General features: G+C 38.0%; 2 protein-coding genes across 30 annotated transcripts in view; one reads left to right on the forward strand and one right to left on the reverse strand.

Moving 5' to 3' along the window:
* The window catches only part of LOC18437366 (chaperone protein dnaJ 10), a 42,801-nt gene extending 36,277 nt beyond the window's left edge, over positions 1-6,524 (reverse strand). For 15 of the 29 annotated variants that reach the window (XR_016052340.1, XR_016052334.1, XR_016052335.1 and 12 more), the window contains exons 1-2: positions 6,181-6,524; positions 5,763-5,885 (exon numbers count right to left, since the gene is read on the reverse strand). Coding sequence is in view for 12 of the 29 variants with exons in the window: in XM_020669060.2 (XP_020524719.1) it covers positions 5,763-5,849 (87 nt within the window). In the remaining 17 variants the exon portion in view is untranslated. The remainder of the gene's footprint in view (positions 1-5,762; positions 5,886-6,180) is intronic. The other 14 variants (XR_016052338.1, XR_016052330.1, XM_088862328.1 and 11 more) reach the window with 6 other exon arrangements.
* A 5,040-nt stretch (positions 6,525-11,564) lies between these two features.
* LOC105420905 (uncharacterized) lies at positions 11,565-12,059 on the forward strand. Its single transcript, XM_011626249.1, has one exon. The coding sequence runs from the start codon at positions 11,565-11,567 to the stop codon at positions 12,057-12,059; it is 495 nt and encodes a 164-aa protein (XP_011624551.1).
* The last annotated feature ends 347 nt before the right edge of the window (positions 12,060-12,406 follow it).

Here is a 12,406-nt window from a genome sequence, read left to right on the forward strand (position 1 = left end):
ATAAGGTAAATCTGTCCTTACTCAAGATGTAACACTATACATATATTATGATACAAGAATTAGCATTGTACCTTTGTGTATGTTTTCAAGTGTGTGTGCCTCTTTTCTCTATTCTCTATGTTGATTATGGTATCAGAGCAAGGTTTGAATATGCCCGTAGTGTGACCAACTCTATTCAAGGTAACCCACATTTCTTTATTCTCGAATATTCATTATCTCTCTCTCTTTACCCTCCCTCATCATTCTCATCCTTCTTTCCTAACCTTAATCTCTCTCTCATGTTTCCCCCATATTAGGGGGAGCTACTATTCACGCTACTGTTCATGTCACTGTGCACGTTAATACTCATGCTATCATTCATTCTTGATGGAGATCAAGAGCTGGGCGATTAAAAAAAAATCATTTTTTTAATTTCATAGTTGCGGGTTGTGGGTGTATGTTTCATTTTTAACTAAGGTTAATTTTTTACGGATTATAATGAGGGGTTAATCTCCAATAGTTAGCTTCTATTTGTTTATTCTTTTACTTTTTTATTTATTTAGTTTTACTATTCATGAGTACAATTCACAATATTGAATTTGTAGGTTACTCTTCATGGGTAGTGTTCATGGGTTACTATTTATAAGGGTCTTTTTGGAATTTTAGTATTGGTTAGGGTCTTTATTTTTCAAGTTACATTTAATTTTTTATTGTTTTAGTTATTTCAAGTTCGGTCAAGGGTATTTTGGATTTTTACGCTTAAGAATTTTTGGTCAAATACTTATATGGACAATTGTTGTTCTATGGACATTAAACAATTAATATAAAAGGTGGGATGTGAATGGGCTAGAGGACATAAAGTGATACCCTTTTTCAGACTTCTATTGAAAATAGAAAAAGCCTAATGCTTGAGTCCGAGCTTGTGTTGGGAGGGAGGAAACATTAGGGTTTCTCCAAGTTTTGCATGTTTTTCGCTTGAAAATCTTGTTGTTTTCATTTTTCTTCAAATTCCATACATCAATCAAATATCAGAGCTCAAGTTTTCTTCAACCAAAAGCCAGGAAAGTATAGCCAAGCCTAAATTTGCTGATTTTGGGCCAAGTTTTGTCAAAACAGTATAGAATTCACTGATTTCAGCAGGTTTTATTAATTATCTGCTTAACGTTTGTGATTCGATGAAACTATGGCAACAAGAAGGGCCTGTGCGTGGGGGACATTCGTAGACTCAATTTATTATCCTAAAGATGAAGAAATTAAGGAACTTAGCGGCAAGTTCAGCAACTTACACAGCAATTCGCAAGTTTTAATCATGGGCAAGATAGTGATCTTTTGGCCCAAGAAGAACTCGAATACAATCCTTTTCACCATCGAGCTCCGCATGTGGAATTGAGTGATGAAGATAGCAATAGAAGGCCAGACATGGGGTGTGTGATTCTAGAGATGTCAATTTGAAGGTGGATATACCTAATTTTGACAATAAACCTCAATCCGAGGAGTTAATAGATTGGTTAAATATTGTATCTTTTATTATAAGGAGGTCCCCAAAAATAAATGCATAAAAAAATGAAAATTATTCCCATAAAATTGAAAAAAGGTGCCCCGGCATGGTGGGAACAACTTAAGGCTAGAAGGGAGAAAATGGGAAAGCTCAAATTAATACCTAGGAGAAGAAGAAAACGAAATTAAAGGACAAATACCCACCTGAAAATTATTTGCAGTCCCTGGAATATTCTTCCTCAAGGAGGAGAAAGGAGTGTAGATGGGTATACCAATAAATTTTATGAGTTGATGGCTCACATTGATGGAAAAAGTTTATATAAGGATGCTACCTTATAATGTAGAACTATGGATGCCCCTCAAAAATCCATCGGAACAAGTAGTTTTAATGTTGAAAAACCTTTTGATTGATCATCTTGACATCGAGATGTATGACTATGAAAAATAAAAAGATTTTAAGTCTCAGAAATAGTGCATTTTACAGCATATTATCTACACCGTCCATTTTCAAGATTTTCATATGTTTATAGATCAACTTGATTTTAACCATTTTTGGAATTTAAAATTTTATAATTAGATATAAAAATAGATTTTGAGATAATCCTAAGAACATTTTACATCAAAATTATATACCATGATAAAATTTGAAGGTGCACTTTACCTCTACACCTATGGATGCATCCGTATGCCAACTGCACCCCACATTGATTTGATTGCAAGTATAGTTACCCGAATAGCGTACCAAGGGATCAGAATTCTGATTCCACACTTCCAAGGATGAGACATGAATCTAGAAGATAGGAATCACTTTTCCCTGATTCCATATCACAAAACCAAAGATTTATAGTTGCACAACAATGCGAATAAACGTGTGTGAGATATTGATTCCAAGTTTTTAGGAATCACGAATCCATGTTGTTTGCAAGTAAGTTCCACATAATCAAAAGGTGTAGTTCTTTGATGCACCAAACAATGTTGCAATCAACATTGAATCAAGTTCTAATGACACAGAATCAAGATTCAAAAGAAAATCTTGAATGAAATACGTTCACAAATTGTATGTTGCGGAAGAAGCTCCAAGAACCGATTCCATGTTACCAAAGAAGATCTTGGAGCCCTTTTGCATCATGTTACAATTTTGTACAAGGTTAAATACCTATGATTTGGGTTTCAAGACTGTGACATTGTGAGAGCCAAAAAGCCTCAATAAACTTTCGAGATGAATCCATGTACAATAATATCTAACAAGTTACCTACGAGATTTATCAATCTATAAATCACTAAGTGGGTAGCAATCCCACCTCAAGGTACCCACGAGATTTATCAATCTCTACCAAGTTACCCACGAGATTTATCAATTTATAAATCACGGTTCGGGTCAGTTATGATGATGATGACAATGATGAGGACAAGGAGGGATTTCAAGAGGTAGAAGTAAAACAACAACAATCCATGATTAGGGGGAAGGGAAAGGGAGTAGTAATTACTTTTGGGAGTTCAGGGCCTAAGAGGCCTCGGGTTAGAGGCCCTATGGATTTTTTTGCCCCAGCCTGACCCTGAGGTTGCAGAAGAGAAAACAAAGAAGCAAACCACCATTGAAAATAGAATTAAGAAGGAAGAGAGAGATAGAACTGCACAATATATTGCTACATGGTTTTATGAGGCAAGCATTCCTTTCAATACCGCTCGCCTAAACAGCTTCTACACCTTGATAGAAGCAATTAGCCAATTTGGGCCTAGGATGAAACCCCCAATCCCATATGAGTTTTCAGAGCTTCTTTTGAAAGAGCGGTGAGCGTCATGAGGGAAGTTGTTGAAATTCAAAAGGATGCATGGGCTCAATATGGAGTTTCTATTATTATTGATGCTTGGAGTGATAGGAAGAGAAGAAGACGGATGAATTTGCTGGTAAATTATTCTTTAGGGACTATTTTTTTTAGGTCTATTGATGCCTTTGATCATAGCCATGATGCCCATTACATATTTCAAATTGTAGAGAAGGGAATCAAGGAGGTTGGGGAGCTGCATGTTATACAAATTGTCACAGATAATGCTGCTACTGCAAATTTGTTGCACATATCTTACCCTAGAATCTCTTGGACTCCATGTGCAGCACATTGTATAGACCTCATGCTTGAGGCTATTGGTAGTTTGAGAGAAATTTTAGGTGCAGTGAAAAAGGCAAAGTCAGTTACGAATTTCATTTATAGCCACATTCTCAAGCTCAGCATGATGCGCAAATTTACAAAGAAGAAAGAGATTATGAGTCTTGGGATCATGAGATTTGCAACCCGATACTTATGCCTAGATAGCATACATTCGAGGAGAGTCCAATTGAGGCAGATGTTTACCTCAGATGAGTAGAGAGTATGCAAGTGGTATAAGGATCAGGTTGAGAAGAAGGTGAGAGATATTATCCTTTCTAATATTTTTTGGCGAGAGGTGAAGGGCATTCTTAAGATATTTTTTTTTCTTGTCAAAGTCCTTCGCATGATTGATAGTGACAAGGCTTCTATGGGCTACTTATACGAGGCTATGGAGAGATGCAAGAGAGAGATAGCCCATAGATGATGATGAGAGCCGCTATAAGCCTATTTGGGAGATTATTGATGAGAAGTGGGATAGGCAGCTACATCGGCCATTGCATGCAACTGGTTATTGTTTGAACCCACCTTTTTTTATGTTGATAGGGATACACACAAATGACACAATTATAAATGGATTTAATAAGTGTGTAGATATGCTAGTCCCTGATCTAGATATCCAAGATATTATATGCACAGATGAGCTAATAAGTTACAAGTTTGCATTAAAGTCTTTTGGGTGTTCAATGGCAATGAAACAAAAGACCACAATTGATCCAGGTAATAATATTCTTAAGTTCATCAAGTTCAAGTGATCAAGTTTCATTTCTATAGTTCTATTATTTATTCTATATCTTAATAATTAATATATAATTTGTATTAGTAATTTAGCACTTTAGTAAGTATTAGGTTTATAGTAATATTATTATATATTTAATTATTTATATTAATTAGTTTTATTTGATTTTGTTAGATTCATACAAAGAAAGAGAACTGGCTTGAATTAAAGAAGCTCAATGACCTAGTCTATGTCAAGTATAATTAATTCTTGAAGGATAGGTTTGCTAAGAGAAATAACAGAGACCCTCTCCAATCAAAAAATATGGACAATGCTATGAGGTGGATGGTTGATGATGATCAGGTCAAGGGGCATGAAGAATTGACATGGGACAGGGTCATGGATGCCTCAGGGACATAAGCCGACCCCCCTAGGGCCACTAGATCTTCTTCACAGAGGACGAGGCTAGAAGAAGAGGAGAAAGCAAAGACAGAATCAGAAGAGACAGAGGAGGACAACCATTATATTGAGGAGGGAAATGATTACGATGATGATGGCATCGACTCTGATGCATATGATACAGATACAGAAGCAGCTGACCCTACTTTTTCTAATGATGAATGATGAGTGATGATTGAAGATACTTTTGAGTCTTCAAGTATTTCTTTCATTTTGTTTTCCTCCTCTTGGTTGTGTATTATGGATTGTTCACTCGTTTGGTAACTTTAGTAATTTGACTGCTAAGTTTTAAGTTTTAACTATATGTGGAGTGTGGACTATCAGACTATGAATAATTGGCTATGGACTTATGGTTATGGAGTATGGAGGAGTGTGTGCTATGGGGACGTGTGTACTATACATTTGATGTGCCCTAAATCCCTAGTTCTTATGTGTTATACAATTATACTTATACCCTTAAACTATATAAACATTTTTTTTCTATTGGGCCGCCCATGTTCTGGGTGCCCTCCTGAGCGTCCGCTTAAGCATTGTTATACTTATACTGTTAGACTATATAAACATCTTTTTTCTATTGAGCCGCCCAAGTTTTAGGTGCCCGCCTGGGCATCCATCTAGGCATTAGGCGGCCTGACCCCTAGGCCACCTAGGCACCACCTAGCCTTTTTGAAGCATTGAAATGTTCAATGCGAGATCTCTCTCTCTCTCTCTCTCTCTCTCTCTCTCTCTCTATCTCTCTCTCTCTCTCTCTCTCTCTCTATATATATATATATATATATATATATTCTCCAAGTGTTCGAGACCTCTCTCACACAATTACAGATCGAAGAAAAAAAAGAGGAAGATCTTTAATAGAGTAAACACCCAGTATTTAAGGCAATAAATCTAAACCGAATGAACTTCTTTAAACAATTATAATTCTTCCCGAGTTCAACAATAGAAACAAAGAGCAAGCTAAGAAGGACCTTGAGGTAGTAAGCCTTCTTGATCTCAGCAGCCGATGCATCTAAGGTAACTCCCAATATGTCATAATATTCAGTCTCCTTCACCATAGCTTTGAAATCAAGCTCCCACAAAACCCCAACTTTCTAAATGCCAAATTTGAAAAGTATCATGTAATTGCACAGAAAAGACCAAGTAATCTCCAAAAGAAAGAAGAGAACCCATATATTTACGCCTTAAAAGGAAAAACCAACTATTGAAATCCAAAAATGAAACAAAACCCAGTTATAATTAAAAGATTCAAATCCAAAACATTTGAAAGGCCACCATTTTCCACGGTATAAGGAAATTCGAAATGCAAAAACAACACAATTTATACACCAAGCCACAATGTGTTTAAGCATAACAAATCTGAGTGATTTGAAAGGGAAGATGGAATACCTAGAAAGCTTGGACCAGGATCTCTTTTATTGGACGTAAATCCAAGATTGAAGATGAGCTTAATAATCAGAAGTTTAAGTATGTGAGATCCCCTGCTTGACTAGGGCCACAGCACGACTCTCTTGCTCAGGTATATTTTAAATGGTGGTGTGAGATCTGTGATGTGAGACTAAGATTCGTGAACAAGAAAAAGTTCTTCCCAACCGTTAGAAACCATGTGAACGAATGACCCCTACTTTTATTCAATGACAAGAAGACCACATTCGATTGAAACGGTCCTAATTGCCCTGGACTTTTTTTTAAATGACCAAGGAGCCTTCTTCTCGTAAAGATTGCATTTGGATAATAATTTCTAATATCGCATGACATATTTATCCCTCACGGTGAGCTTTGCACGATGTCCGGTTATACCATCTGTTTAAAAAACCGGATCGGTAATTCGAATTGTGCACATCCATACCCGTGTTGGATCGGAGAATCGATAGATTGGTTCAAAGAATCGGTAATTTTTGTTTTAAAAAATTTTCAAAAAAGCATTATAAATCTCTAAAATCTTTTAGTTTCTAAAATAAATTCGGAGGAGTACGGTTTGTATAGAGCCTAGGCTCTAAAAAATCAAATTAGAGCCTACCTTCAAGTAGTGTCCAGAAATGTGGTTTCAATACTGGAAATCATTGTAATAGCCTTAAAATATATTTTCATTGTTCTTTATAAAGTTTAAAGCTTCAAAAATAGTGTAGATCGACAGATCTATGAAAACTTGATAATCTTGAAATTGACAGTCCAAAAATGTATTACAAAACACACTATTTCCAAAACTTGAAATCCATTTTTTTGTCATATTCATGTATCTTGATGTTGAGATGATCAATTTGAGGATATTTGGGCATCAAAACAACCTCTTCTAGTGAAATTTTTGAGGTATGCAATAATTTGATTGTTTAGAGCCTCGGCTCTATATAAACTTTTTCCAATTAGGAATGGCGCATTATGTACTTTCATTACTTTATAAAAATAGGTGAATACTGAGACATTGCTTTACTTTCTGGTTGTTTTTATAATTATTAATCGTAATATTACATCAAAATAATTTACAATATTAGAAAACGCCTTCATATTGTAATATTAAAAATAATAATTTTTCATATAAAGTTAAATTAGTATCATAACAAAGTATCAAATATTTATTAATTCGCTTTACTCATCCAAAATTATCACAACCTAACTAACTATGATATCATATACTGAAATTAAAATTTTTGTTTGTATTTTAAGAATAAATCTAAAATATCTTACAATAGCATCCAATTTAAAAAATTTATTTATAAATGTAAAAAAAACATAATACATTACATAATTTATAAATAAAATAAATAAATAAAATACAAGATTTATTTATCAATGTATAATCATTAATTATAATATTATAATAAACTTTTTTTGGTATCACTCGAAATTTCTGTAATTAGTATTTTTTAAGGTTCTATAGTTTTTGTTTAAGTCTCCCTTCCTTCTCTCTCTCTCTTTTCTTCCCTCTTTCTTGCACCTAAGCCGAGGACCGCATTTAGTAGCGGCCCTAGTCTTGCTCTCTTCTTTCCCCCCTCTTCCCTCTTTGTCCTACACATAAGCTGAGGGCCTCACTTAGCAGCAGCTCCGGTCCCTTTCTCTCTGTCTTCCCTCTTTGCTCTCCTTTCTTCACTATGTCTCACATATAAGTGCAGGGCCACAGCTCCTCCTCTCCCACTTCCCTCTTCGTTCTCCTGTCTCCCTCTCGCTTCTAAGCCCAGGTCCACACCTGACTCCGGACCCAGCTCTCTTCCTTGCTCTCTTCTTTGTTCCTCTTCCTTACCCACCCACCTCAAGCACGGGGCCACATCTGAGGGTGGACCAGCCCTTTCTCTCTCTTGCCTCCCTTTCTTTGTCCCCTTACACCGATCATCAAGCTCAGGCCTGCGCTTAGAGGTGGGCCTAGCAATTCTACCCCTTTTGCCCTCTTATCATTCCTCCCCTCGTACTCGCATTTGAACCTAGAGCCGCACCTTGGTGCGAGTGTGGTCTACCACTTGCTCCCTTGTTCATTTGTCTTTTAACCATCTATTCCATTCTTTTTGTGTTGGTAGTGTAAGGACCGAGATTTCCCCGGCATAGTGACACGTGCAATGGAAAGATGAAGAACGCGTGCGGCGGTACGAAGAAGAATACACTCAGCGGTAAGGAGAAGAAAAGAGAAAGAAAATGCGTGCAGCAGTGAAACACGCGCGGCAATGAACGCGCTCGGCAGTACGAGGAGAAAGAGAAATGACTACGAACGGCAGTAAGAAGAAGCAGAAAAAAAGTGTCACTATGCACGATGCTAGTGTGAGCGACACCGCTGAGCCTGTGCATGACCCTAGGTTCCACCTCCCGGCTGCATGCTACCACACCCTCCACTTTTCCAGTTGTATGCCACTGTGTCTACCACTTGGCAAATCTGGGCTGCCACCTCCAACCCATGGACTACTTAAGCCCTTCTCTTTCTCTTCCAAACCTTGTTTTTTCACTCTTGAAAGCCAAACACTTAGAGTTCTCAGCCCCTTTTGTGCCCACTGTTGAAGAGCTTAAAGTGGACTGCGTGAGAGAATTTGGGGGCACCAGTGCACACAAGTAAGTAGATCAAACACCTTGTATGTCCTTAGTCATGAAAGCATGAAATTAAGTATAAAACTAAGCTTGAGCATGTATGTGAATTGTGAGAAGAAATGTGGTTGCATGTGTCCTGCTCTTTTTTTCAACAAATTGGGCCCTCAATTGCATGACAAAACGAGCATTGAAATTTCTCTTGTTAGCCATGAAAATTTGTGAAATAGTGTTGCCATGCATCTAATGTAAGATGAAAAAGATTTCATATTGATAACTACCATAAATTGGAAGTAGTTGATTGTTCTTGTGGTATGCCATGACTATACTGTGAATTTCCAGGGAAATTACATGTTCTTATAATGAACTTTTGACTGATCAAATGATATCCAAATGCCTTCAAACTACCTTTATTTGAAAGATATGTGTTTCTAATTAGACTTTGTACTTGAAATCATCCCTAAATTTCTTATAGATTGAAAGTTCTGTCTTTGTTTATGGGGACATATCATTATTATCATATTACAGCAGATTTCAGAAATTTCATTCCTATTGTACTGCACTTTTAACTGGCCAAACGGGGTCCAAATGCTTTCAAACTACCTCCAATTGAAAGATATGTGTGTTTACTTTGAAGTTGGCTTTGAAACTATATCAAAATTGCTCTTAAATTGGGAATTATTATACGCTAGTTAGTGGGGACAGGTTACTGTAAGAAATTGCAGAAATTTCATAACTATAGTCCATTTTACACTAAGCTCTTAACTGATCAAATGATGCTCAAATAACTTCAATTTTCCTTTGATTAAAAGATACATATGTCTATTTCAAGTTAATGTGAAATTTCTTATGAATTGGATACCATGCCTCCTTTCACATATGTATATCAACGATGGGAATGGTAGTGAATCCCAAACTGTTGAATGATTCATGAAAGGTGGTGCACTGATTTATATATTTCTAGATAAAGCTTAAACCCTTCATAAAGAGATTGAAATTATATGTCACGAGGCAATGAATATGCATGCTTATGATATCGTGAATGCTCATGAATTCCTGAAAAATAGCAAAGCATGAGTGAATGAATGCTTGAGTATGCATGTGAATAGTTGCAATTAGGTGTGATGTGGACCACTATGCAATGGGACACCCATTGGTAGTGGGATATTGTTATGATGTGACTGTGATATGGACCACTACTCGATGAGACACCCATTGGTAGTAGGATACTGTTGTGATGTGACTGTGATATGGACCACTACGTAATGGGACACCTATTAGTAGTGGGATACTGTTATGACGTAACTATGATACGAATCGCTACGCAATGGGACACCCATTAATAGTGATACTGTGAGACTTCTGATATAAGGCACTACGCAACGGGTCACCCGTTGGTGGTGCGATATGTACCGATATGATAAATAAGCAATGCAAGCAACTGAGATCTTGCCCCGACCCCCATGATAGGAATGGGGTTGGGATGTGAATGTGAATATTTGGGAGGGTCGTGCCCCCCGAATCTATATGGGCACTACACACCGAGTTACCCAGTGGTAATGTAATGCCCTCTCGTCTGAAAGGCATAAGGAGAAGGTTGTATCTTACAAGGCCCTCGCTTATCGAAAACCCCAAAGCACGCTGGGAACTGTGTGCGTGTGTGAGGACATTACGAAATGGGACACCCATTTGTTATTGTTCTCCTTCCTGAGTGAGGGTAGAAGTTCCAAGTTACAGAGATTAGCTTAGCCTGATCGATGGAACTTCTACTTCAAGAGTAAGCAACTCCAGTCTCTGCCTGTATGCATTATGCATTTCGTCTGAGTTTCTAATCTTTTATTGCAATAAGAGATTGAGTAATTGTTAGATCATGCAATATGTAATGTCCTGATATCTGAATTATACTTCTTCTTACACTGCTAAAGAATTGTGATTCATGACTCCACGTTGTGAGTACTGTATAAATTGGAGGAAATGTCTATAATTGTCATTATATATAGGCAAGAATGCAATAGTGTTGATCTACTTTTTAGGCTTTTAGCTCATCCCTTTTATTTTCATCTATGTAGAGTGATAACCTCTGACTCTTGAGAGCGAGCAGCTGGACATTTTTGGTAGACAACTGAAGCTCGATGTTGGACAAAGGAACTACTTGATAGTAGGTGTTTGGTGGCAGTGCTACAGAGTTGGTTTGACGAAGTATTGTAATCTTGTTGTTAGGCTTGTAGTGCCTTGAACATAATTGTAAAAGAATTTCTGGAGAATGTATATGTATAATGTGGTTTTATTCTGTTCAGTTTTGTGGAGCTTGGTGAATGAGTTTTAAAATTTCTTTCGTGATTTCCTTTGATTCTGCATTTCTAAATGCGGTGAGCCACTCCCACCTGAGTGGCGTTCGCCACCTCCGATCACGACTTCGCACTCTGTCGCCCTCCAGTAAGTACGGTAAGGGTCAGGGGTCAGGGTCGTGACAGTTATGGTATCAAAGCATCCAGGATAGGATTATTGGTCTAAAGAGTCATAGGAGTGTCTATAGAATAGTTCTGAATAGGCTAGTAACTGGGTGCTCCTGTTTTTAGGCCAAAGATGACAAGGACTCGTGCCAATAATACGAGTTCCAACAATGAGAATACCGAGGCCCTCGGTGAATTTTTCAAGACTTTACGGGCCATGACTCAGATGATGAAGGATAATATGCCGGTCCCGGCTACCCCTACCCCATATCAGACTGAGGGCTAATAGAAAGATTTAGGAGGTTGGCACCTCAGATGTTCTTGAGGCACGGGGGAGTGGAGAAATCCGAGTGGTGGAGGAGACAGGTGGAAAAGATATTCAATGTTTTGCACTGTACAGATGAACAGACGGTTAGGCTGGGAACCTTCATGTTGGAAGGGGATGCCAAGCACTGGTGGGGCTCAGTAAAGCAATCTTGGGAAGAGTCAGGGACAGTAGCAACTTGGGAGAATTTTCTGGAAGCATTTAACGAGAAGTATTTCCCTGACTCAGTGCGAGAGATGAAGGAGGTAGAATTTATTGAGCTGCAGCAAGGAAGATTATCAGTAGAACAGTATGCGACGAAGTTTGCTGAGCTTTCATGTTATGCACCGCACATCATCAATATGGAGGTGCGAAAGGCAAACAAGTTCGAGAGAGCCCTCAAGCCCAATATAAGGGGAAAAATAATATTAGCAAACCTCAAGACCTTCTCCCCTTTAGTAGACCTTGCCATGAAGATTGAGAGGGACTGTGAAGAGTCCGATTAAGGAAACAAGGAAGAATGGGTTCAGCACAATCTGGGAACCTCGGGAGGAAGGTTCGACCACCTCAAAGGAGAAGTTTTGGGGGAAGGAACAATCAGGGCAATATGAAGATTCAAAAGACCTTCCCAGGCGACATAAGAGATAATCGACTCCCGGCTTGCCCTTAATGTGGGTTAAGCAACTATTCGGCGGTTGAGTGTTATAAGAAGACAAAGTCATGTTTTCGATGTGGCAAGCCTGGCCATCTGGTCAAAGACTACATGGTAAAGGGGCCAGAAAACCGATCGAAGACTCAAGGTCGGGTTTTATTGCTCACAAAGCAGGGCGTCTACCTCTTTGATCCGAGGTAC

Source organism: Amborella trichopoda, chromosome 3, assembly GCF_054954075.1.
Source record: "Amborella trichopoda isolate Santa Cruz 75 chromosome 3, AtrichopodaSantaCruz75HAP2 v2.0, whole genome shotgun sequence".
Lineage (NCBI taxonomy): Eukaryota > Viridiplantae > Streptophyta > Magnoliopsida > Amborellales > Amborellaceae > Amborella > Amborella trichopoda.